The sequence below is a fragment of the Fundulus heteroclitus genome, chromosome 20 (assembly GCF_011125445.2).
Source record: "Fundulus heteroclitus isolate FHET01 chromosome 20, MU-UCD_Fhet_4.1, whole genome shotgun sequence".
Taxonomy (NCBI): Eukaryota; Metazoa; Chordata; class Actinopteri; order Cyprinodontiformes; family Fundulidae; genus Fundulus; species Fundulus heteroclitus.
In genome coordinates, this window is record NC_046380.1 from 35,492,808 (window position 1) to 35,516,951 (window position 24,144).

Sequence of the window (24,144 nt, forward strand, 5' to 3'; positions counted from 1 at the left end):
GGCTGGCTGGCTGGCTGGATGGATGGATGGATGGATGGATGGATGGATGGATGGATGGATGGATGGATGGATGGATGGATGGATGGATGGATGGATGGATGGATGGATACTAAAAAAATCTAAACTTACGACACTTGTTAAACAATGGATATAAATATAGCACTTTCTGTTTTTGGTCTGTAGTCTGTCAAGGTTGGACCTCCTGTTTGTGGAGCCCAGTTCATTTGCCTACCAGACAATTCTGATTTTATCAAGGGAGCTATAAAGCTATATCTGCTGTTTGAGAATATACTGCAAGCAACGCCTTAATGCAGTGCAATGACACAGTTTTTTACTTCTGCTGCAGTATCTCATATTCTTTGGCTCTGAAAGTTTGTTAGTGGAAACAGTTAAACTGATAAGTAAGATAAATAAGCAAGCAAGTAATTAATAAGTACTATAATCAACTGTTGAGTAGGTATGCAAGTAAACAAGAAATTGACTATTTGATAGATAAATATATAAATATGTTCATTATTTTGTTTCAGTAATGGAAAAAAATCAAGCAAACAGGTGATTTCCAGAAGCAAAATTCAGCCACAGCTGATACTTTTCTCTTCAGTTGTTAGGTACCGTTTTTTGACATTATTAAATACCATAAAGCTAAGTAATAATAAGTGAACAAAGCGAATAACTAATTAGATTGTATTTTTTTCATTTTAGGTATTTTTAGGTAAATAAATTAATTAATAACTAAGTAACTAAGAAGGTAAACTAAACTCGTGTTTGGTTGCTTGATAGTGAAACAAATTAATAAATAAGCAATAAGACATAAAAACAGGTTATTTGAAAGGTTAACGAAAAACAATAGGCCTACACAAATTAACAGGTAATCAGTAAAGAAGCAAAATAAATAAGAAAGTAAATAAACAACTGAAACTGAAAAAAAAAATTGTTTCCCTCTTAGAAAAAAGATATTTCAGGTGTTTAAAGCAAAAAAAAAACTGATAAGTTATCAGTTATTGCAGGTCATTTGTATAGACTTGTCATAGTCAAAGTAATTATATCAAGCTGTTTTACAGCCTTTTATTTCGAATAATTGTGATGATTTTTCGCTTACAGCGGAAGAAAATATATTTAATATTAGAGTATCACAGCGGGCCAATAAAAAAAACATTTTAATACAGAAATGTGGACTTAATGAAATGTATGTTTAATACCTGCTTAAAGGTAGTTATTTTCAAAATGTACAATAATCAGACAAACGAGCCTCATTCGATTGTTTATTCTAACAGACATAATATGTCTGTTTCAGTGGTGCAGTGAATATGTCAGTGGAGGGCGCACTATGGGTAGGCCATACGTGGGCGTGTCAACATTAACATTTGAGAGCGGTAATTCCATAAACTCGCTCGCATGCACTATTGTTCCTCATGTTTGGACTTTTCTATGGGGGTTTTGACGCTAATAAACTCCACACCGCCCACGATAGGAAAATAAAAAAGGGTTTCAGTACGGATGTCGCCATCTTTAGTAAGGGACAATAACCCCACAGTTGTAACAGAACTTGCCATAATTTGCTCAAACTCTTAAAATGTTAACATTACAAAGTCAGTGAGAATGTGGAGTAAAATACCCGCTAACAGAAAGCCGTCTCCTAACGTACTATGTGAAATAACAAATAACGGTCTATTTGTTAGTGTGAAATGCTTATCGAGCGGGGTTCTTTTTTTCCTTTTTTGTCGCCATGTTTACTTTGGGTGACGCTAGCTCGCTTCCATTTTCCTCCGCCTCTGTTGTCAAGAAGATGGCAGCTTCCAGGCAGGCATGAGAGGAAATACTTCTTCACAAATCGAATGAATTTGGATTATTGCCACAAGATAAGAGCACCTACTAGTGTTTTTGCATCTACTGCATCAGATTAAGTGAGTAAGACTGGTGATTGTTTGCGCCTTTTCGGGGTTTGTTGTGTTTTGTTGTGGCAAAGCGCCCGGCCATTTTTCTTGTGGGAGCCGCTGAAGTAGGCCGACTGTCGAAAAGATGGCTGCTTCCAGAGACGGCGTGAAACATAATAACACAGTGTTTGGGCTGTTACGCTTAATTTAGCTGGGTTTTGAGAGTGTTGCCGCAACTATATTTGTATCTGGTATGTAATGCATATAAAGGTTAGTTAAAGTTGCGTCGAATTTAATTGTGACTTTGGGCGACGCTTTGACAGATGCTAGCCGCAATGCTAATCCTGTTAGCATTGCTAAATTGGGCTGAGCAGCTAGCGGCAAAAGCAACGGCTAACAGTCAGTTTGAATGGTGCAGCTGTAACCTCTATATGTTTGTTCATTTGAGTAAAACTATTGATGGCTGTTAAGAATTGACGTTTTCTGAATGATGTGTGTCTGTATTTGCTGTCGCGGCGTCTTCCTTACTATAATAACTACGTTAAAGCCGTTGCAAAAATGCTAATTTGTCTAGCTACAATATGGCGACTCCCAGAGAGGCATGAAAATAGCCAACTACTGCTAACCATAAAAATTGAATTAAACACTCGTTGCGGCAGTGTGTTGTTCTGTTTGTCTGGCCGGGTTTCAACAGGTAGGGCTGCTTTTGTCCGTTTCGTGTCTTTTTGGCGGTGCGGCGTGTTAGTTTACATATATTTTGCTTGTTAAGTCGCTTCCGCCATTTTTCAGTCGGGTAGCAGCGTTTGCGGCGGCTGTTTGTTTGCAAGATGGCTGCTTCCATAAATTGAAATCAATGGTAACAAATAACTTTGCCCAAAGGGGTTATGCCGTTTTGGAGATAGCCGCAACATCGAAACCACACCAAGGAATAGAAGTAAGCGGTGTCTGGAAATGTTTAACAATCGTTTTTTTTTTGGTATGAGTGCATTTGAGCCGAAGCTAACCGCTAACTGTTTAGCACCCCAGCTGCTCTGACCGCAACAACAGTCGTGAGTGGTTCGGTATTGTGCAGCCGTATGCTGCTGCTGCGTTTATGGAGTTGTTGTGATGGAAGTGGCGCATTAGCTGCAGGCCGGTGTAAAAAGCTGCTCTCTTCTTTTTCTTTGCGGCAGAAGTCATGTCTGCCCCCGGTTCCACGGTGTCTGGGACCACTCCGTCGGTTCTGCAGCCGCGATGGAAGCGGGTGCTCGGATGGACCGGTCCGGTCCCAAGGCCCAGGCACGGACACAGAGCTGTGGCTATAAAGGAGCTGATGGTGGTTTTTGGAGGTGGAAACGAAGGGATTGTTGACGAGCTACATGTATACAACACCGGTAAGTTTTGGTTCGTATGTTGAACTTCAGCTAGTAGTTTATGCAGCAGGTGCAATGGTTTTTTTCATATTGTAAGTAGTAATCGGAGCAGTTTTAAGCAACTTTTGTTTAGAGCGTTGAAGTTTTACTTAAATTTGTAATGTGTAAAGTTGTGTGCAGGCCTCAGCAGGCCAAACAAACCCTTGTTTGACTAATGCGGCGTCCCTCTGCAGGAGAACGCGTGTAATTGCACGTTCAAAAAAGGCGGGCTAAAATAAAATGGATGGTGTTGGTTGGTTTATGCACATCCTGTGTCCCACTTTCCTGCTGATAAAACTGATACTATTAATAAAATACGAAAATTAGCAATAACTGGGGTGTGTTTATGTCCCTAAAGCCTGATTTAAACTCATATGCCCATTCTATCTAGTGCCTTGTTTATTTTTTTATTTTTATTTATTCATTTATTTGATATGGACATCACATTTACATCGAGCAACCCGATGTGCTGCTTAGGTAGATCTTGCAATAGCCCAAACACTATGTAAATATGTTTTGCAACTAGAGTTTTAATATTTCTGTTTTAATTTCAGCAACAAACCAGTGGTTTATCCCAGCCGTCCGTGGTGACATCCCTCCGGGTTGTGCTGCATATGGTTTTGTATGTGATGGAACACGGTTGCTGGTGTTTGGTGGGATGGTGGAATATGGGAAGTACAGCAACGATCTCTATGAGTTGCAGGTAATTCCACTGTTGATAAAAGATAAACGTTCTAATCTCTGCACATTAAAATAATTGAATCTTGATGTTTATTTTTAATTTTTTGCTCAATCTTGTAAGGTGCCTGTTATCTGTATAATCTGTTTTTGCTTATTTGGTCATTGCTCTTTGTTGGTTGTGGTTAAGAAAACTCTCTTCTTTTTTTTTTTTTTTTTTTTTTTTTTTTTTTTTTTTTTCCTCTGTTCCAACCTGTCAATGTCCCAGAAATGAAAAACTTTATGTTGCTTTGTAATTTATACTGTTAACTTGCTGTAAAATAAAGTCACAGTAGAACCATGGTTTTTGTAACAGGCCAGCAGATGGGAATGGAAAAAACTGAAAGCCAAAAATCCGAAAAACGGTCCTCCGCCTTGTCCTCGACTTGGCCATAGCTTTTCGCTTGTTGGTAACAAATGCTACTTGTTTGGTGGACTGGCCAATGATAGTGAAGACCCTAAAAACAACATTCCCAGGTAAGGGGAGGGGTGGGATTCATCAGAAGCATCCATGATCTAGTGACACACAAGTTTAGTACAGCCAGCTACATGAGCACTGAATATCTGTGTTTCTATTCGACAGATACCTAAATGATTTGTACACCCTCGAGCTTCGTCCAGGTTCTAGTGTGCTTGGGTGGGATATTCCCATCACGTATGGGGTTCTGCCTCCTCCTCGTGAGAGTCACACCGCTGTGGTGTACACAGAAAAGACGACCAGGAAGTCTCGCTTGATAATCTATGGAGGAATGAGCGGTTGTCGTCTTGGAGATCTGTGGACACTTGATATTGGTAGGTGTCTGCCTGAGTATTTTTAGCACCCCTGGAACAACAAAAATGCCTGTGGTGAAGTTGATCCTATGACAGGTTGACCTCCATTCGTACTCATTCATAGCCTCTCTATTGCTTTTCATTGGCTATATATTCCTGGAAATAAAATATTTTGTAGCCCTGTAATAAAACCATGGTGTATCGGTTTAATACAAATTCCATTTATTTTGGTTCTATTACCTTTGTGTTCCTTTTTAATTGTGACAAAGTAGAGCCCCACATTTCACCATAACAATCAATTGCTAGCTGTAAATGTAAACTTTATTTATACTTTACAACTACTTCGCCTTACAGTAGGCTATCTTGAAGATAATCCATCAAAGTAGGTACATGGCATCCCTTTTGTGGCTACAAATTGACAAATGATCAGTAGGAAAGGACCAGCAGCAGATGGCTTTATTTGATGACAAGAAAGAAAAACTGGTGTAACACATTGAAAACTGTAAAGATTTAAAATTGCTAGGTGACAAAAGCCCCCTGTCTACACCTGGTTGTAAATATTAACAGGCTACAATGGAAACATCAACTCGTTCAATTTTGATTTGCTATTCCTAGATACCCTGACGTGGAACAAACCTTCAGTAGGTGGAACAGCACCTCTTCCACGAAGTCTTCACTCTGCCACCACAATCACAAACAAGTAGGAAGGCCGATTCTGTTTTCCTCGTTGAGCAGAACTTAACTTCCACCTACTAACAGAATTATATCTCACCGTTATTTGATTTTCTTACTTTGCAGGATGTATGTTTTTGGCGGATGGGTTCCTTTGGTAATGGATGATGTCAAAGTGGCCACACACGAGAAAGAGTGGAAATGCACAAACACTCTTGCTTGCCTAAATCTCGGTTTGTCTCACTAGCAGGTTTCGCATTATGAAAGGTGGAGTAAAACAATTGTTTGGGTGCTTATTCTTTGCGTTGTCTCGGCAGACTCTATGTGTTGGGAAACAGTGTTAATGGATACTCTTGAAGATAACATCCCTAGGGCCCGTGCTGGCCACTGCGCTGTGGCCATCAATTCCAGACTCTACGTTTGGAGCGGCCGCGACGGTTATCGTAAAGCATGGAACAACCAAGTCTGTTGTAAAGACCTGTGGTACCTAGAAACAGGTGAGGATGTTTTACCATGAATGCTATGTGTGTCTTGCTTGGGGAGAACATACATTTATTGATAATATTATTATTTGTCCTACAGAGCGGCCTCATGCTCCTGCCAGGGTCCAGTTAGTCCGTGCCAACACAAACTCTCTGGAGGTTAGCTGGGGGGCAGTTTCCACAGCCGACACGTATTTGCTGCAGCTGCAAAAGTATGACATCCCTGCGACCCCAGCAGCAGCCTCACCAGCTACAAGTGGAACCCCTTCACAGCCCGTCAACTCTCCAAAGAGCCCTGCACCAGCTGCTGCAGCACTGTCTGCTCAGAGTTTACAACAGACAGGTGACTAGTGCGCACCATGCAATGTGTGATATTAGGAAGCTCTACTGGATTGCAAAATAAAAAGTTCTAATGGAATTTATTTTGCTCTTTCAAAGCTGTTTTAAAGGTTGCAGCTCAACAGTCTGCAGCTGGTGCATCTGTTGTCACAGTTCGCCCAAGCCAGCCGGGGAAATCCCCCGTTACCGTGACATCCCTTCCTCCAGGTGTTCGAATGGTAGTGCCTACCCAAACCACCCAAGGATCGGTACGAGTAACTTCATACAGCTATTTATAATGTTTAAGTTCCTGTTTGAAGAGGATTAACACCTCATTTAATTTTAATGTAGTTTATATTCTAAAAATATTTTAACTTCTGTCTTCAGCCAATTGGAAGTAGCCCTCAGATGAGCGGCATGGCAGCTTTAGCAGCTGCAGCTGCAGCCACACAGAAGATCCCGCCCTCTTCTGGTGGCACCGTTCTCAATGTTCCTGCAGGTGCCACCATTCTCAAAACAGTCGCTGTGTCCCCTGGCTCCACCACAGTGAAAGTGGCTTCTCCTGTAATGGTAAACAGCTGAATATATATGATCTCTTCAGCATTTAATACAGCCCATCAGTTTTTCTTGGGGATTTTAGGAGAGTGCAGAAATTTTAAAGTGGGGTTCTGTTAATATCTGATAAATGAGTATCTTACCTGTTGTAGATGACTCTTGGGTTCTTAATATAGTATCAATTAAGATTAGTTGGATCTAAAGGCTAAATCTAACTGCTTGTCGGCCAAGAACCAGTACAATAGCAAAACCTCTGCCATATCAAAAACCCACCAATCACAAACTCTCATAACCAATTTATGCAAATGCTGTTTTATGAACCTTTAAACTATTTTCATATTTGGATTGGATTTCGTTATTTTCTACATAGACAGTAGTTATTATTGATTGCACCAGCAATGATCTTCCTCAGTGAAGCATACTGAAAACAGAACATTCATTGTTTTGTGGTCAGGAAAATTGTCTGATATAAAGCTGAGGCAGTGTTTAAAATGAATAAAATAATAATAAAATAATCAGATAGCTGTTCTTACTGAAACGCCCCATTCTCAGTGCGTTTGTCACAGGAAGATCTATAGTTGCACATTACCTCCTACCTTTCATTCCTGTGCAGACAATCAATTACACAAGAACTCCTTCACATTGTCTTAAGTAATTACTTAATATAAACTAGAACAATTTAAAGCTTTATATCATAGTTTTTGCATAAACTTCTGTGATTATTTTTAAACTGGGTCTATTTAAAGATTTGTTTTGATCATGGCTCCTTTCAGACCAGCTGTTAAATTCAACGCCTCCTAAAAATTCCCAAACCATCCTGTAAGGGTCGTTTTTTGTTTTACAGGTCAGTAACCCAGCGACCCGCATGCTGAAGACGGCTGCAGCCCAGGTGGGCACTGCAACTGCATCCTCTCCAACCACCACCAGACCAATCATCACTGTGCACAAGTCTGGTGCCGTCACAGTGGCTCAGCAGGCCCAGGTGGTTACCACTGTGGTGGGAGGAGTAACCAAGACCATCACTCTGGTCAAGAGTCCCCTCACCATGGGTAGCAGTGGTACATTGGTAAGGAAACAAGAACTCTTTTACAGTAGCTTCTGAAATTTTAATTCAGAAAGTACACCTTTGGTGCTTTCACATGGATCCTGTCAACTATGTAAATTTACTTTTTCCACACTTGAGTATGTCACAAGACGGTGACATCAAATTTTGTAAATATCTTGGTTGGAGGATGTAAATTGGGCTAATGTCAGTGTTGGCCCGCTCTGCTAAGATAATAGGGAGCATGATGTTGTTCATGTGCGTGGCTGTTATTCAGTCCGGGCAGCAATAGCTCACACATACAAGCTTAGCGGACCACCTTCCAGCCAACCTCCCCTGTGCTGTCTGATGCTTTTTAGTGACTCATGAGCTTGAGTCTCTCTCCTGTGTTGGCAGATCTCCAACCTTGGGAAGATGATGTCTGTGGTGCAAACCAAGCCAGTGCAGACATCAGCCGTCACAGGCCAGGCTTCCACCAACCCTCTCACACAGATCATACAGGTCAGCTGGAGGTAGCTTCATACTGCTGAGGCAGGAATCAGGTGATCTCCTCTAAACTGCTGCTAACATGCTTTTCTTCTCAGACAAAAGGTCCCCTCCCAGCTGGCACCATCCTGAAACTGGTGACTTCTGCGGATGGCAAGCCCACCACAATCATCACAACATCCCAGGCAGGAGGTACAGGGAACAAGCCCACTATCCTAAACATAAGTGGCGTGTCACCTACTACTACTAAGCAGGGCACCACTATCATTAAGACCATCCCGATGTCGGCCATCATGACCCAGACTGGAGCTACAGGTCAGAACTTAATCACAGGACCACGCATTTCATTATAATCTACAGCAAGAAAGTCCCAGAGGGGTGTGGGGCATATTTTCAGAAATGGCCTCGAAAGTTTAGATCTTAAGACATAAGAAATACTGTTTGCTGGATGAGATCGGAGTTTAAAGGTTAAACTTGGGTTTGTTGTCTATACAGGCGTAACAAGCAGCGCAGGAATGAAAACACCAATAACAATCCTTACCACGAAGGTAATGACCTCTGGGACCCCTGGTAAAATTATCACTGCTGTGCCCAAACTGACCACTGCAGCCGGCCAGCAGGGACTGACACAGGTAAACTATTCTCACATGTTTTTTTTATTATTTGTTTTGTGAGTATTTTTTGTGCTGAATTTTTAAAGATGAAATCTAATTTGTCTTGTATAGGTGGTCTTGAAAGGGGCTCCAGGTCAGCCTGGAACTATTTTACGCACCGTGCCTATGAGCACGGTGGGCGGTGTTCGTCTGGTTACTCCAGTGACGGTCTCCTCTGTTAAGCCCACTGTTACCACTCTGGTTGTCAAGGGGACTACTGGTAAGAATGAACGTCTGTCCCTCCAACTAGGTTGTTGGGTTTGACCAACATTATCACATATTTTAGACTTTATAAAATTGTGTTTTTAGGATTTGTTTCGTGTCAGGTTTAGTATAAAACCTTTCAGCGGTTAATATCTGACCTGCAGCAAACAACTCTCTTGATGTCTTCATTTAGTATAAATTCAGATTACTTGGTCCTGGAGGTTGAAGGTAATGGCTTATGTGAAAGGCTCAGACCAATGCAGATTTTTACCATCTAAAAAGGACTCCAATCTGAAGAAGTCCATTCATTTAACCCGCCACACCACTGGCACTGGGTGTTTCCAAAGAAACTTACGATTATTTCTACAGAAAATGAAGGCCTGAGGCAGTGCCCCACCAATGATCAAAATGTATGAAACACATCCTTACAGTAGGACATGTTTCCTTTCAGTGTAACTGTCTGGTCTAAAAGTAAAGCAGTGAAATCTATGAACTTAAACTATTTCATTGGTTTTATTTTTTTACACTGCCATACCTCTAGAGTAGGCAGTTATGCTGACCAGAAACTCTAGCTGTTCCATTGATATTGTTTCATTTGGGAAGATTATTGATGGCACACTGCCCTCAACCTCAATTCCCCTCTTAAATAATCATTGACTTCATTGTGAGTGATCACACAATGCAAATCTGATGACAATTCAAAGGTTCTTTAAAATAATATGCATAAAGCACTATGATGTTTTTGAGACTGGAGTTTGCTTTGGCTTTAGTTCTTCTTGGACTAGCTGTTAGCTTCAGCTTCTGGGTCCAACTAATCTGGATTTATACTAAATGAAGATCCCAAGAGAGTTATTCATCCACTGCAGGTAAGATATTAACTGTCTACAAACTTTTAAAGGAACCTCACTTAAAAAATGCTGAACTATCCCCTTCATCTCCATCGCCACTTTCTCCAGGAGTCACTACTCTTGGCACGGTCACCGGCACTGTGTCCACAAGCTTGGCAGGAAGTACAGCTGACAGTTCCAGTGCCTCCCTGGTGACACCGATCACCACACTGGGAAATATCGCTACGCTGTCCAGCCAGGTGATCAACCCAACCGCTATAACGGTGTCGGCTGCTCAGACCAGCTTGACTTCTACTTCTACACTGCCCTCCTCTACAATGACGGTGCAGGTATGGCTCTGTTGTTAAGGTTTCATTCCCTAAGCATTTAGTAAGATATTATAAGTTAGAATGAAGACAGCAGAGGTTACGCTGTCAATACTGCAATGCCTGTATGTAATCATCATATTGGCTCTCTCAGAACCAGCCCACCCAGGTGACCCTGATCACAACCCCCAGCGGTGTTGAAGCCCAGCCAGTGCAGGATCTACCTGTATCCATCCTGGCTTCTCCAACTTCTGAACAGCCCAGCTCCACCGAGGCTGGAGCAACTGGAGATGGCTCTGGTACCGTCACCCTGGTCTGCTCCAACCCGCCCTGCGAGACCCACGAAACCGGAACCACCAACACGGCCACCACCTCCTCTGCTACAATGGGAGCTGGACAGGTCTGCTCCAACCCGCCCTGTGAGACCCACGAGACGGGAACCACCAACACAGCCACCACCTCCTCTGCTACCATGGGAGCTGGACAGGTCTGCTCCAACCCGCCCTGCGAGACCCACGAGACGGGAACCACCAACACTGCCACGACAGCATCTTCAAACATGTCTGCGTTACGTGTGTGCTCCAACCCGCCCTGCGAGACCCACGAAACGGGGACAACGAACACAGCAACCACAGCTTCATCCAACATGGGTGTCGGCCAGCGGGTGTGTTCAAATCCCCCCCATGAGACCCATGTGACGGGCACCACCAACACAGCGACACAAGCTTCATCTACCATGAACGCGGGTGAGACCGGCACCGTGCAGAGCGATCACTCAAACCCGCCCAGTGAAGGCCAGGAGACAGGGGCCGACAACACTCCGTCCACAGCAGCCTCCGACGTGGCAGAGGACCAGAGCAGCACAGCAACAGGCCAGGTCCAGAGGGTTTGCTCCAATCCTCCATATGAAACACATGAGACTGGGACCACCAACACGGCCACCACTGCCACCTGCAACATGGAGACAGGCGAAGGCACGGGTAGGTTATCATTGGCTGATGTTCAAAACTGGGTTTAGTAGACGGAGAAACAGTCAGATTCTGTTCATGGCTCTAAAATAGTGCTTCTGGCTGTAGTAGGGTTGTCACCATACTAAAATTTCAAACTCAATATCGCTGCCCAGGAAAATATTCAATACTCGATACCATTTTGGATTCCACAGGGATAAAAATTACATAAAAGGGTTCTACCAAAAAAAGTAAAAAAACAAAGCAACTGGACTTGTTTTCCGTAGTTAAAGACGTTTCGCTGAATTTGCATGTTATCTAAGCCATTACAAGGCCTTTGTTTTGGCAGTGGTATAAAGCTTGGTACTCATCATTACTCCAGACTTTTTGAATTGAGAAAGCTTCCTGGAGAGGAAGCGAAACGTCTTCAACTACGGCAAACAAGTCCAGTTGCTTTGTTTTTTTTACTTTTTTTGGAATGACCATGACCTGGATGACTGAGAATCTTTACCAGCAAAAGGGTTCTAGCAACATGAAAATTTTCAGCAATCTCAGCGTGGAACGTGTTTTCTTTGCTTATCAAACAAGTGGTAGAATTGGCTGCGCAAGTTTGCTCTGCTTCACTCTGCAACTGTAAAGGAAAACGCGTCTGAGTAATGTTAGCTAGCTAAAGGATGCTAGCCGCGGCTAATGGCTAAAACAACTGACATTAGCAGAGCAGCAGGCTAAATGCAGCTAGCGCGGCGTTAGCATGCTAGCCACAGCTAATCACACAACATTAACGTGGGCCACTTGTTGCGCTAACATGGGTTATACGTTTAACATATTTAGTTCAATTACCAATGGGAACTTTGAGTTACTAACCTGTATGAATTCCCCATGAAGGCCAAGGTGTCGGTCCTTGAGATGTTTGGCCAAGTTTGTTGAGCTGCTCCACTTCGTTGGCACCAATCTAACACTGTTAGCACACAGGCTTGTAAGATCTTTGGGTTTCCCTTCTTCGCTTACCTCGTATGCTAAACATTTCCAAATAAGGCTTTTAGCTTTTTTGGCTAACACCGGTTGGTCTGGCCTTCTTGCAGTCGCTCTTGTGATACTAGTAGCAGATACCTGTGAGTGACTGCACAACACCGAGCCGCATCGCGGTGAGGGCCGGTCGGCCGCTGTATCGAGTGCACCGCCAACAACGTAGGTTGCACGCACTTGCAACGGGCGCCTCATGGTTAATGGCTTGTACTTGTATAGCACTTTAACTAGACGACCCCAAAGCTGACTACATCAGTATCAATATTTTTGACATCCCTTGGTTGTAGTTGCAGTCCTTAAAGGGAGTGTTCTGGATTTTTGAAGCGGGGTTTAGCTAAAAGGTTATTAAGCAGCTATCTTACCATGAGCCGGCAGCTCTTGTGGCGTCTTCAGTATAGCTGGAGACCGCTGGAGACCCAGATAATTTCATCCTGCAGGCTGAAGCTAGTCTGAAAAGGGCCGAGACCAACCGCCCCAGTCTCCAAAATCCTTTTGACCGCTCAGCATTTGACTTTTCTTGTCTGTCTGCCTGTAAAAGTTTCTACGACTAACGTTCTTGTGTTTATTTAGTCTATAAAGAGTGTCACATGTTTTCTTCTGGCCGTTCTCTACACGTCAGCAGACTTTAAGACTTTCAGCGGCAGCTCGTTATTTGGGTCGGGGATGTGCTCAAAGGCTGAAATCATAGTTTGAACTTCTGGGACACATGATGACAAGGGTTTAACAAATCAGTCTTGGAGTTGGAAAAATCCTAAACACACATTACAAATGTTTTGGTCATCATCTGGCTGTGCTTAATGAAGTGTTCAGGCTAAGGTGAGGAGAGGCATGTGCTGCTGCATAAACAACTAGAATAGATGGAAGAAAGTTTATAAAGCTACTTTATGAAAAATGAGGCTTCAGTTGGCGCTAAAATGGCTCTGCCCAGAACCTCCTGACTTCAGTAACTAATTTAACCGTGATCTAATTTAACCTATGATAGATTATTGGCCTCTAGGAAAGAGAAAACATTTGTAACTACTGTAAGTAAATGAATATATCGATTACTAACTTCAGATCAGAGGACAAATAAGCATTTCTGATCTGCAGTCTATGCGCTTCCCCATTTAGTTCCACTTTTCACATAGTGGAGTCACCCAGGTAGCCAATGCTCGAGTTGCATCAGTAGGAATCAGAACTGAACTATTGTTTTTGGATCTTTTCAGCTACCCAGCAGACAGAGGAAGGAGCAGAAGGAACAAGCACCACAGAGGAAGCTGCTACCACTGCAGCTACTAGCCCAGCTACCACCACCCAAGGCAGAGCCATCACCACCGTCACCCAGTCCACACCCGCCCCTGGGCCCTCAGTACCTGTAAGGAAACAACGCTCTAGTCTGTTGAGCCATCTCTGCAATTATGTGTTTGAAGGCTCCCTAAGTGTTAAAAAAAATGGGAACATCACACGATGTGAATTATGTGTATCTGTGACTTTTGTTTCCCTCCAGTCAATTTCATCAATCACAGAAGGAGTTGGCACAGCAGCCAGCGCCACGGAGGAGCCGATGCAGACCGAAGAACCTGCATCAGCAGAAGCTGCACCTGCTGAGGAGCCTGCTGCAGCGATGGAGACACAAGGAGAGGTAATTAAAAGGCAGCATTACAGAACTTCAGCGGCAGCGGGGCTAAATTTATCATCGCAGCTAATTTTGTTTCATCATTTGTTCTTCCAGGGAGAAGCAGCAGCTGCAACAGCCTTAAACCTGCCCTCCGAGTTGATGTCCGAGGGCCAGGGGACCACTCTGATGGTGACGGGACTGTCGGATGAAGAGCTGGCTGTGACCGCCGCAGCCGAGGCTGCCGCCCAGGCCGCAGCCTCAGAAGAAGCCCAGGCCCTGGCCCTCCAGGCTGTCCTCCAGGCAGCTCAACAAGCCGTAATGAGTGAGTATATTTCACACTGCGCCTCCTCCGTGTTAGGTTTTTGATAAATGGGAGAGGAAGAGGTCTAAAATGGCTTAAAGACAGCCTTGATAATCATAAATAACTTAAGGCTTTGTGGCTATTGAAGTAATATTTGGTGTAGGGCTGGATGATATAGAAATAAAGCATAATGATAAAATAGAAATCATATTGATCGATATCGATAATTGTCAAAAAAAATTTAAAACATATATTTTATGTGCAGCCCTGGTCATTTTATGCTGTTGCTTAGCGACCTATTTTTAGATAAACACAAAAACACTGAATTCAAACTCAATCCTTTAATCAACCAACTTTTTGCCAAATCTGCAAGTTTTTAAAAAAGAAAAAGAAAAAAGAACCCGTGCTCTTTAAACTCTTTGAAGGAGGCGGAGCTTCATGATGGAGCCTTCCTGGGTCTGAGTTTGTGATTGGTTGGGAGGATGTAGTGACTTATATTAAAGTACACAATAGGCTAGAATGCAAAGGGAAGGAAAACTGAATTGTTTTATTGACCCGTTTTTTTTTCTATCATCGATATACGTCGATACGTCCAGCCCTATTATGATGGTTTTTTTTTTTTTAAAGTCCTGAATATTGTGTGATTTGTTTACAGATGAAAGCGATGCTGGAGAAGGCCAGCAGCCGACCAACATCCCCATCATGCTAACCCAGCAGGAGCTAGCAGCGCTGGTGCAGCAGCAGCAGCAGCTGCAGGAAGCGCAGGCCGCAGCGCAGCAGGCCTCTGTGGACAGCAGCATGCCCACCGAGGGCCTCGCCCCCGCCGACAGCCTCAACGACCCGTCTGTTGAAAGCAACGGACACAACGAAATGGCTGCCTCCGTCACTAGCGCCGTGGCCTCCCTTCTACCGCGCACCACTGCTGAGAGTAAGTCTCTTTGTTTCCTTGAGTCTCATCCGCTGCTTTTTTTTTTTTTTTTTTTTTTTTTTACCTGTTTATCTAATCTTTGTTGCTCTTTCCTCCGCCCAGCTCTGGCTCCATCAAGTACGTTCGCACAGTCTATATCAGTAGCAAGTCCAGCCAAGCTGCAAGCTGCAGCTACGCTTGCAGAGGTGGCCAACGGCATTGAGGGAGAGGTGAGATTTCGCTTGATTGGATCAGCTTTACGGGAACCGGACTTGTTTCTATTTCTTTTTTTCCTGACTGTGATTATTTTATGACTTCTCCAGAAACAAGCCCCTCAGCCAACTCCAGTGAAGGCCGTTGTTAAGAAGGAGAACCAGTGGTTTGATGTCGGAATTGTAAAAGTGACAAATATGGTTGTCACTCACTTCTACGTGCCGGCAGATGATTCGCAAGGAGACGTAAGTGTGACAGGGAGGCAGTGCATGCTGGGATGTTCTCAGAGACGCTTCCTTTAACGTCTTTTCTTTCCGTGGCTAGGATGACTCTGGCGCCGTACCAGACTACAGTCAGATGAAGAAGATGGAGCTGCAGCCCGGCACGGCGTACAAGTTCCGCGTAGCTGGAATCAACGCTTGTGGTCGTGGAACGTTCTCCGAGATCTCTGCTTTCAAGACCTGCCTACCCGGGTTCCCAGGGGCCCCATGTGCCATCAAAATTAGCAAGGTTAACATTAATCCCAGCTAAAAAGTTCCTTAGACTTGGAAATGTGACGTCCTGCTGCCGCAACGTACAGAAGTCATATATATTTCCTCTTATCTCCTCCCCAGAGCCCAGACGGTGCCCACCTGACCTGGGAGCCGCCTTCAGTGACATCAGGGAAAATCATCGAGTACTCTGTGTACCTGGCCATCCAGAGCAGCCAGACAGCCGAGGCCAAGGCCTCCACCCCGGCCCAGCTAGCCTTCATGCGCGTGTATTGTGGACCCAACCCCTCCTGCTTGGTGCAGTCGTCCAGCCTGTCCAACGCTCACATTGACTACACGACCAAACCGGCCATCATCTTCCGCATCGCCGCCCGCAACGAGAAGGGTTACGGTCCTGCCACTCAAGTTCGATGGCTGCAGGGTAAGCACACAGGTTGCCAGCGAGTGGGGGGGTGTCTCCACCTGACTAGAGCGAGAGTCCGTTCTTTACTGGTTCCATAAGAGACGCCGACTCAGTTATGTCGCCACAAAAGCATCATCTGTTTATTATTATTATTATTATTATTATTATTATTATTATTATTATTATTATTATTATTATTGTGGGATTATAGTCCAGGGAGATAGTTTATCTAGACAAATCAAATTATTATTTTTAGCATCCCTCCAAATAACCCTGACAGGTGATAGAAAAATAAAAGCTGGAGACTGAGCTTGTGCTGTCTCACTGCTAATTCAACTTTTTGTTGTTTTAAAGCTCTGTGTTTTTAATTTTTCGCAATGAATGATTGAGAAACAAAACAATTTTGGGAGTTTTAAAGAGAACTCTGTGTCGGTAGCTGGTCTCTGCGGCCCTGATGACCGTGCTTTTCCCCTCTGGTCCAGCGCAGACATACCAGCAGTTTATCAGAGCTGTAGATTTACAGGTCCAATTGTTTTATTGGTCTGTCAATCAAGCTCTTCTTTTCTCTTCATTAAAATTTGCATTTGGCCTTGATAGCACACTGGTGGCATTTTTTTTTTTTTTTTTTTTTTTTTTTAAACAGGCATATTTTTGGCCAGAACAGCCCTGCTGTTGCTGTGTCCATGATATGCCTCCTCTATCAGAGAGCAGGATAACCCTAAAGGACTCTGATCTCTGAGAAGAACGCCAGCAGTGAACATTTTTAAATATCTGTTTTTATTTGATTGAACACCAGGTTTTAAATATGTCAGAGAACATGAAGCTAACTGAAGCCTAACGTCATGCTCATGTTGTCGCCTCTGATCGTAACTGCATTTTAACACAAGAGAAAGGACGGGCATTGTCACGCGTCGTAGCGCTGCGCGCCACATCGTTTAACCTTCCTGCGGGCCGCAGCCCTTCGTTTCACTCCGTCTTTATAAAACAGAAGTGTGAACTGAAGCAGCGGCAACAACAGGAGAGCGGCTAAAGGGCGAGCGGCCCCTGACGCCCGGTGGAGCTGTAACACCTCCGCGTGTGTTTAGGTGGCACCAGCCGGCTGGTAGAGGAGCAGGGGGGCTCGTCCAAGCCTCTGAGGGGAAGACGGCAGCGTAGAGCAGCTGTTTCCCCTGCTAACGTTGCTGATCTGCAGCATTTCTGCACACTCATGTGATTCTACTCCAGACATCTCAGAGTTGCTGTTATTAACGCCGGTAGAGAAACCTGATGTAAAGGAAAAAAATGGGATCACTCCTGAAGCTGATGCTGGAGGTCATAGCTGCAGTAGTTAGCAAAACATGCTAGTAGTTAGCTCTTAAAAACATGCTAGCTCCTAAAACTGAGGCTCACTCATTAAAGCTGCTCCTTCAACAAACTCACTTCAGCCCATTGCTGAGCGGGTTTTATAAGAAAGATCACGGCAAACAGAGAAAATGAGGCCAACTAAATGGCTGAATGAAACGGCGTCACTATAAAATGTCAGCCACTTTAAACCTTTTTAACATCTGCATCAGTGATAGGGAAAAAAAACATTCAAACTTGAGGTGGAAACACAGATGTAAAGGTGCTGGAGCAGCAGCAGTTCAGCACCAGAACCAGTTTGTGGAGAAACATCTGTGAAGGAGGTAAAGTGACTCGTGAACTTACTCGACTCGTTGTTGTAATCCACAGAATCTGGTAAAGACGCCACCTCGGCGAAACCTGCCCCCAAAAGACCGGGCACCTCTCCTGATACGTAAGTACCGTCTTCTCCTTGAACTCTGGCCGAACGTGACCGTGGATCCACGCCGCTCATTCTGCTTTATGTGTCCTCCCACAGCAAGACTACTGGTCCAAAGAAAGCAAGGACGGACCAGTGAGGTAGCCCAGAGTCCCCTCCCAGTCTTTGTCCCTTTTTTTTTTTTTTTTTTCCTCCCACTGTCCTTTTTATCAGGAAGACTGACCTTCACTCACCCTCCTCCTCCTCATCTCCTCCGCCCCTGCGTCTCAGGCCAAGACGGGCGACGGTGGCAGAAGCCTCGACGAGAGTCAATCTGAGACACATTTCTGTAGATAAACCCCCTCCGCCTTCTCTTGGTTGAATATTTTTAGAGCAACTCAAACCTAGAAGCACATTCTCTTTTTTCAGCGCATCCCCCTTCCATCATTTTAACATCTATTTTTGGCTTTTTTCAAGTAGTTGAACATTATAGAAGCATTTACACCTTTCACAAACTGGGAGCCAGCCTGAGCGCTATGTTACCTTTTTTTTTTTTTTTTTCTGTGTTTTGTGAATTCTGGGGGGGGGTTTGTAGAAAGAGACTACATAATGTTGTACAGTGTTGATGACATGGCTGCGGAGGCATTAGTTTAGACGAAAGGAAAAATCGGTATGGAAACAAATAAAGCACTTGTCCTCCACAAACGAGGGGGACATATTTTTTTTCTTCTTTTTTTTTTTTTTTTTTTTTTTGGCTCCAAATAATTTGCTTCATAGAGAACCAAGTCTGTACAGTCATCGTACCGGACCCCAGTCTCCTGGTAATATCATCACTGTGCGCTTTTTACCCCAAGACGAGGAGTAGTGGCCGACACGCTGGAACGCACGGCGGGAAAAGGAAAAGAAAGGAGAGAGAGGAAGAAAAAAAAGCAACGGCGAAGGAAGAGATTTGGAGAAAGAGAGAGGACGGACTTTGCTTCGGACCGAGAGTTGGCAGCACACGCGTTTAAAGGAAAACAACGAAAAACTTCCAAAAAAAAAAAAAAACCTTCCCAAAAAATTAGCAATGACGCAGAGAATCTCTTGTGTAGTTTATTTTTGTATTTTTAAGCTTCTTTTTCCTCCTGTGTGTACATGTGCATTTTAAGAGAAAGCATCAGTTTTTTTTTGTTTTGTTTTTTTTTAACAGTCGTTCATCCCCGTAGCTTGTGTTCGTGGACAGACGGGCGGCCATGTTCAGGTTGCCGCAGTGTTTTTAAAAAAAAAAAAAAAACTTTGTTTTGGTCGTATGTTCCTGTTGGCAGACAATGAAAGACTTTTGTATTTGTTCCAAGTAGAACCCGAGAAGGTTGTAGGACTGAAGGGAACTTTGAAGTGGACCCAGGGAGAGGAGTTTTTTTTCGGTTTCATTTTTTGGTTTGTTTTTTTTTTTTGTTTTTTTTTACTTCGTTTACTTCTCAATGTTTGTGTTGCTTCGTTTTGCCAAACACAAATTTTTCCCGGGTCAGAAGGAAAATTCGGCATCAGAACTTTTTCCGACTTTCCCTCCTGATACCCGCTCGGTTGTTCCCCTGCTTCTTATGCTCATAAGTTAATGATTTGTAAAATGGCTAACTATATTAGTAGACATATCCCCCCCTCCCCTCCACAACCACCTTATAGATGTCTGTGAATCAATTGAATGCATTTTAATTTGTTTTTTCCTTCTCTAAGGCTCTGTACTTCAGACCACAGATGGTGTGCTAAGCTACCTGTGACACGTTTGTCTCTGAATGGGGAGGCCGCTTACAGCCGGAGTGTACTCACTTGTAAATTAGTTCGTTCATAGAGCAAGAATAAAACACACACACAAAAAAAACAGAAAAAGAAACATCTTGGCCTTTTCTATAATTACCTGTAACAAACCGTTTTTACATGTTGGTCATCTCTTGATCGCCTTTTGTGTCTTTACTTATAAAAGAAACATATATATATATAAATATATATAGTCTCCCTGTTTGTTCTGATTGATTTTGCTTCTGTCGAGCTGATTCGCCGTAGGGATGTGAAGTCCTGCTAGGTCCATCAGTCCAGACGTGTACAGGGAGAGAGGAGGTATCTGACTGGGCATGAGCGGAGATCTGCGTAACGGCAGATTCAGTCGTGATGGTAAAAAAAAAAAATAATAAAACGGATCCAATCAAAAATCAAAAAAGGCCCGAACGTCAGAGCCGAGGCCTCCGCTCGCCACCTCGGGCTTCAGGTTTGGGATTTCTCCTGATTTCTTTCTAGACACGAACTTTCTCTTCATATGCATTCATAATTTTTGTGCGTGTCGGTGTGTCTGTTGAACAAAACTAGACATGCATGCAAAAGCAGTGTATTTTAGTAGTGATGCCTTAAGTTAGACCATAAGCTGAAGGTTCTCAATAAAATAAAAAATAAAAAGAGAAAAGAAGGAAAAAAAAAAACATTTAATGAGTTTGTTCCTCTCTCCATGTGGTATACAATTGTGTCCTTTCCTTCCACAGTACCTTTGCCGGGTCACTATTTTTGCACCCTTGTTAGATAGGTCATCATCAGCAGTGCCGAGGTCTCTGAACTTTCCCCTCCCGCGCTGGGTGGACTGCTCCTCTCAGCACTCGCAGGTGTTGCGAGTTTCTCTCGGCTGTTCGCAGGTTATCTGGAAATGTCCTGTATTTTCCAATGTGTGTTTTTTGTACTGTAGGGAGTAATGTATCTTTTATCATCAAAAATAAACATGTTAAACAGACGTCTCCGTGTCTCGTCGTCCTTTGTCGGGCGAAGTTTACCTGCCGGAGGCCGAGCTCGGCGGCTCTCAGAAACGGCTTGTCCAGGTCCAGGTCCTCCTTGGCGCTTCCTTCGAAGTACTCGGCTCCGATGTCTTCGCACCACTGCAGGGCCTTTCTGCGAGACACCTGAAGAGGATGAAGAGGAGGCAAAGTGTTTCCGAATGTGGAGAACTGTGATCCCCGACTGAAGATTAAAGAGCCCTGATGTAGTTCCATGCAAAAATATTTAAACCCCTTCAACTTTTTTCTTTTTCACACTTTACAACCATGTGATTGGCCGTCACAATGTTGTAGTAAGCTTCTTTTACTCTGCTACTCCTAAATAAAACCTTATTCCACCCATTGCCACAGTAAACATGACAAAGAGCGTGCCCTGGTCAGACAAGGCCAAAGGTGAACTTTTTTTTTTGCCTCCATGCAGTGCAGCTTTGGGGGGGACTAGCACTGCACATCATCCACAGCTAGAGCTGTAATGGCTTACTTTATTAAAGTATATTTATCTGTGAGAGAAGCTTGATCAAAGTCCAGCCTATAGATAAGCGAAAATCCGAGGCAAGACTTAAAAACTGGTGTTCACAGATACACAAAGCTGGTAGACACCCGAAAATCGTGTCGCTCTACTTGCAGCAAAAGCATATCACTCAGAGAGAGCAAATGCATGACTCTTTCATGTTTTTTTCCCCCCATTTCTAATAAATTCTGAATGCAATGTTTTATTTTTTTTTAGTCCAGCACAGGAAAAAAAAAAAAAAAAACAAGAAATCATTAAAGTTTGTCGCTGTGATTGTTTTATTTTTTTTATTTTTTATTTTATTTTATTTTTTTATTTTTTTATTTTTTTATTGAATGTGTTTTAATCCTCCTGCAATTCTAATTCAACTGGAGCCACCTCTCCCCTTTGGGGCCCTGAAAATCAAAACCAACGCTGTGGGCCGCTTGGACCAGACACGGGGAGCCAAATCTGAAAAACAGGATGCTCCCACTGAAACCTCCTGCATGACTGACCTCCCTGCGGCTCAGGTCCGTCTTGTTGCCCAGAACGATGAAGGGGAAGTCGGACGGGTCCTGAGGCTCTCCCTGGACCAGGAACTCCTTCCTCCACACGTCCAAGGCACTGAAACTGGCCATGGATGTGACGTCAAACACCAGCATGCAGCTGTGGCTCCCTCTGTACAGAGGTGAGCCCAGAGACTGGAACCTCTCTGTTCCTGCTGTGTCCCAGATCTAACACACACAGAGAAACACACAGAGAAACACACACACACACAGAAACACACAGAGAAACACAAGGCTCAGGGATTGCTGCCACTTAGGAAGATCAGGCTGATTCACTGAAACAGAGGCGAGGCCGAAAACCTGCAGAGTCACTGAGTTTCCATCTATCCTGACAGCTTTGGAGAAGAAGTCAGTCCCTATGGTGGCTCTGTACATGTTGGTGAAGCGGTTATTCACATATCTGTTCATGATGGAGGATTTTCCCACCCTGTGTAAACACACACACACACACACACACACACACAGAGGATCATTTAAAAATAACTCAAACTGCTCTCTTTCTGCATCCCACGTTTCAACGCAACACATTTAAGTCTCCTCCTGTGTCACGTTGCGTGTAAAATGTTGTTTTTAAAAAGTGCGTGAAACCATTTCAAAGTCTGCTGCACACTTTTTTTTCTTTTTTTTTTTTTTACATCTTTACTTGGAGGAGTCGCGGGAAGTGAAAGTGAAAGATCTGAACACATGACAAACACAACCCGAGTAATAAGCAGAGGTTACCCAGAGTTTCCTACGAGGATGGTTTTCAGGGTCACAGCAGGAGCCTTTCCGTCACTCATGTTGCCCAGAGGCCGCGATCACGATCCCTGCCGCTCCGAAGCTGCGGTGGTGGTGATGATGATGCCTTCACGAGCTGCTCGAAAAATTCCCACCTGGATCTCTGTTGTTTATCACAGGACAGCCGTCAGGACACCATACTTTTAGCCTGCTGCTGGCACGACGTCGAACCGTTTCTTTTGCCACAAAAATATCTAATTTGACACTTTAAACATATTAAGAAACAAAACGAAGACATTATATCACAGAAAAAATAAATAAATAAAAATAATAAGAAGAAAGAAATAGGAGAAAATATATCACTTTCAATAAAATGCCATGGCCTGGTTGACGTTTCAACCACGTGTTTCTAATTGTATTATTTTTTTACAAGGAAAATAAAACAAAGGATATTGCATTAATAATATTATTATTAATATTTACACTGTTACAAGGACGGCCATTTGCAGTCCACGTTGAACTATTTCTATATAGACTTACCTGTCTATATAGAAATAACCACAGAATCGATAGTTGTTGAATTGCTTTCTGCACGTTTATTAAGTGGCCACAGTGTGACACTGCTGTGGCTTACGCTTTTGAAGGCATCATTTGACTTCACACCTGTGTGGCTGACTCATATCTGACCTTTGACCCTCAGATTTTTTTCAGAGCAGGAAATATGAAATCTTACACATAGAGAAAGCTGGTGGAATAGGTGGAACAAAGTGGACCCAAATGCCAAAGAATTTATTTGTATTTTTCTGTCTCTGGCATAGGTATTGTAGGGGAGGATTTTTTTCTTTTTGGTTCTAAATTGAGATATTATTGCAAAGTTACTTTCTTCCAGTAATCTGGGTGAAAAACAAAAAAACAGAAACAGCAAATCATTCACACAGACTGAACGATAAGTATGTTTTTATTTCTGTTGACTTTGATTGTTCCAGGTTCTAGATGACGAATGCCCAAAATTCACTTTCTCAGACAATTGAATTATTACTAAACTAATACAAATTATTTTCAATACAGAAATGTTGGCCAACGAAATATGTGTGGGAATGTGCTCTTCAGTGTATAGCCTAAATACTTTGTCGGGGCTCTTGTTGCAGGGATTTCTGCATCAGTGCAGCGTGGCATGGACGCCATCTGCCTGTGGCTCCGCTGAGGTGGGATGGAAGCCCAGTTTGCTGTGATAGCCTTCAGCTTTATGCATTATTGGCTTTTCTGCCTCTCATCTTCCCTTTGACAATCCGTCACAGTGATATCGTGGTTATTAAAGCAGTGGCAGTGTGGGCACGAGCCAGGCCCTGCTGGAAAATCAAATCCACATCTCCGTACAGCCTGTCAGCAGAAGGAAGCATGAGATGCTGTAGAATTTCCTGGCAGACAGCTGCGTATACCGTGGACCTCAGAAAACCCAGTGGATCTCTGGATCAGGAGTGGCTCGACACGAGATAACGTAACGGTTGTAGCCCATGTTCCGGATTCATCTGTCTGTGTTGTTTCTGAAGGCGCTGACTCAGATCAGGGCCTTTGAATCTCCCCCAAACTCTTAAATGGGCTTTGCTTCACTGTTCTGTCTGCAGCTATCCCTGTTGC

The 24,144-nt window shown here is 43.5% G+C and overlaps 2 protein-coding genes across 2 annotated transcripts; one reads left to right on the top strand and one right to left on the bottom strand.

Annotated features, from left to right (window-relative positions):
- The first annotated feature begins 1,743 nt into the window (after positions 1-1,743).
- On the top strand, positions 1,744-20,693 carry hcfc1a (host cell factor C1a). The gene is made up of 28 exons (XM_021311987.2): positions 1,744-1,904; positions 3,047-3,247; positions 3,820-3,968; positions 4,299-4,459; positions 4,566-4,774; positions 5,369-5,453; positions 5,552-5,658; positions 5,743-5,922; positions 6,008-6,250; positions 6,346-6,494; positions 6,613-6,795; positions 7,625-7,846; positions 8,219-8,323; positions 8,407-8,623; positions 8,804-8,940; positions 9,034-9,181; positions 10,122-10,342; positions 10,473-11,298; positions 13,497-13,645; positions 13,778-13,912; positions 14,003-14,210; positions 14,845-15,117; positions 15,220-15,326; positions 15,420-15,554; positions 15,634-15,819; positions 15,924-16,221; positions 17,914-17,977; positions 18,062-20,693. The coding sequence occupies exons 2-28, from the start codon at positions 3,052-3,054 to the stop codon at positions 18,099-18,101; spliced, it is 5,133 nt and encodes a 1,710-aa protein (XP_021167662.2). The 5' UTR covers positions 1,744-1,904; positions 3,047-3,051; the 3' UTR covers positions 18,102-20,693.
- On the bottom strand, positions 19,948-22,643 carry si:dkey-13a21.4 (Rab7 domain-containing protein). The gene is made up of 5 exons (XM_021311988.2): positions 22,510-22,643; positions 22,090-22,216; positions 21,739-21,957; positions 20,734-20,859; positions 19,948-20,642 (listed from the first exon to the last, which is right to left on the bottom strand). Exons 1-5 carry the CDS (start codon positions 22,566-22,568, stop codon positions 20,556-20,558), a joined length of 618 nt encoding a protein of 205 aa, XP_021167663.2. The 5' UTR covers positions 22,569-22,643; the 3' UTR covers positions 19,948-20,555.
- Positions 22,644-24,144: the final 1,501 nt, after the last annotated feature.

What these genes read in the sequence shown, in the direction of transcription:
- hcfc1a (XM_021311987.2), top strand. Translation starts at nt 3,052, where the DNA reads ATGTCTGCCCCCGGTTCCACGGTGTCTGGGACCACTCCGTCGGTTCTG. An exon ending in GCTACATGTATACAACACCG is followed by an intron (nt 3,248 to 3,819) that starts GTAAGTTTTGGT and finishes TTTTAATTTCAG; the next exon opens with CAACAAACCAGTGGTTTATC. An exon ending in GGAGACAGGCGAAGGCACGG is followed by an intron (nt 11,299 to 13,496) that starts GTAGGTTATCAT and finishes GGATCTTTTCAG; the next exon opens with CTACCCAGCAGACAGAGGAA.
- si:dkey-13a21.4 (XM_021311988.2), bottom strand. Translation starts at nt 22,568, where the DNA reads ATGAGTGACGGAAAGGCTCCTGCTGTGACCCTGAAAACCATCCTCGTA. An exon ending in GAAACTCAGTGACTCTGCAG is followed by an intron (nt 21,958 to 22,089) that starts GTTTTCGGCCTC and finishes TGTGTGTGTTAG; the next exon opens with ATCTGGGACACAGCAGGAAC. An exon ending in CCGAGCTCGGCCTCCGGCAG is followed by an intron (nt 20,643 to 20,733) that starts GTAAACTTCGCC and finishes TACTCCCTACAG; the next exon opens with TACAAAAAACACACATTGGA.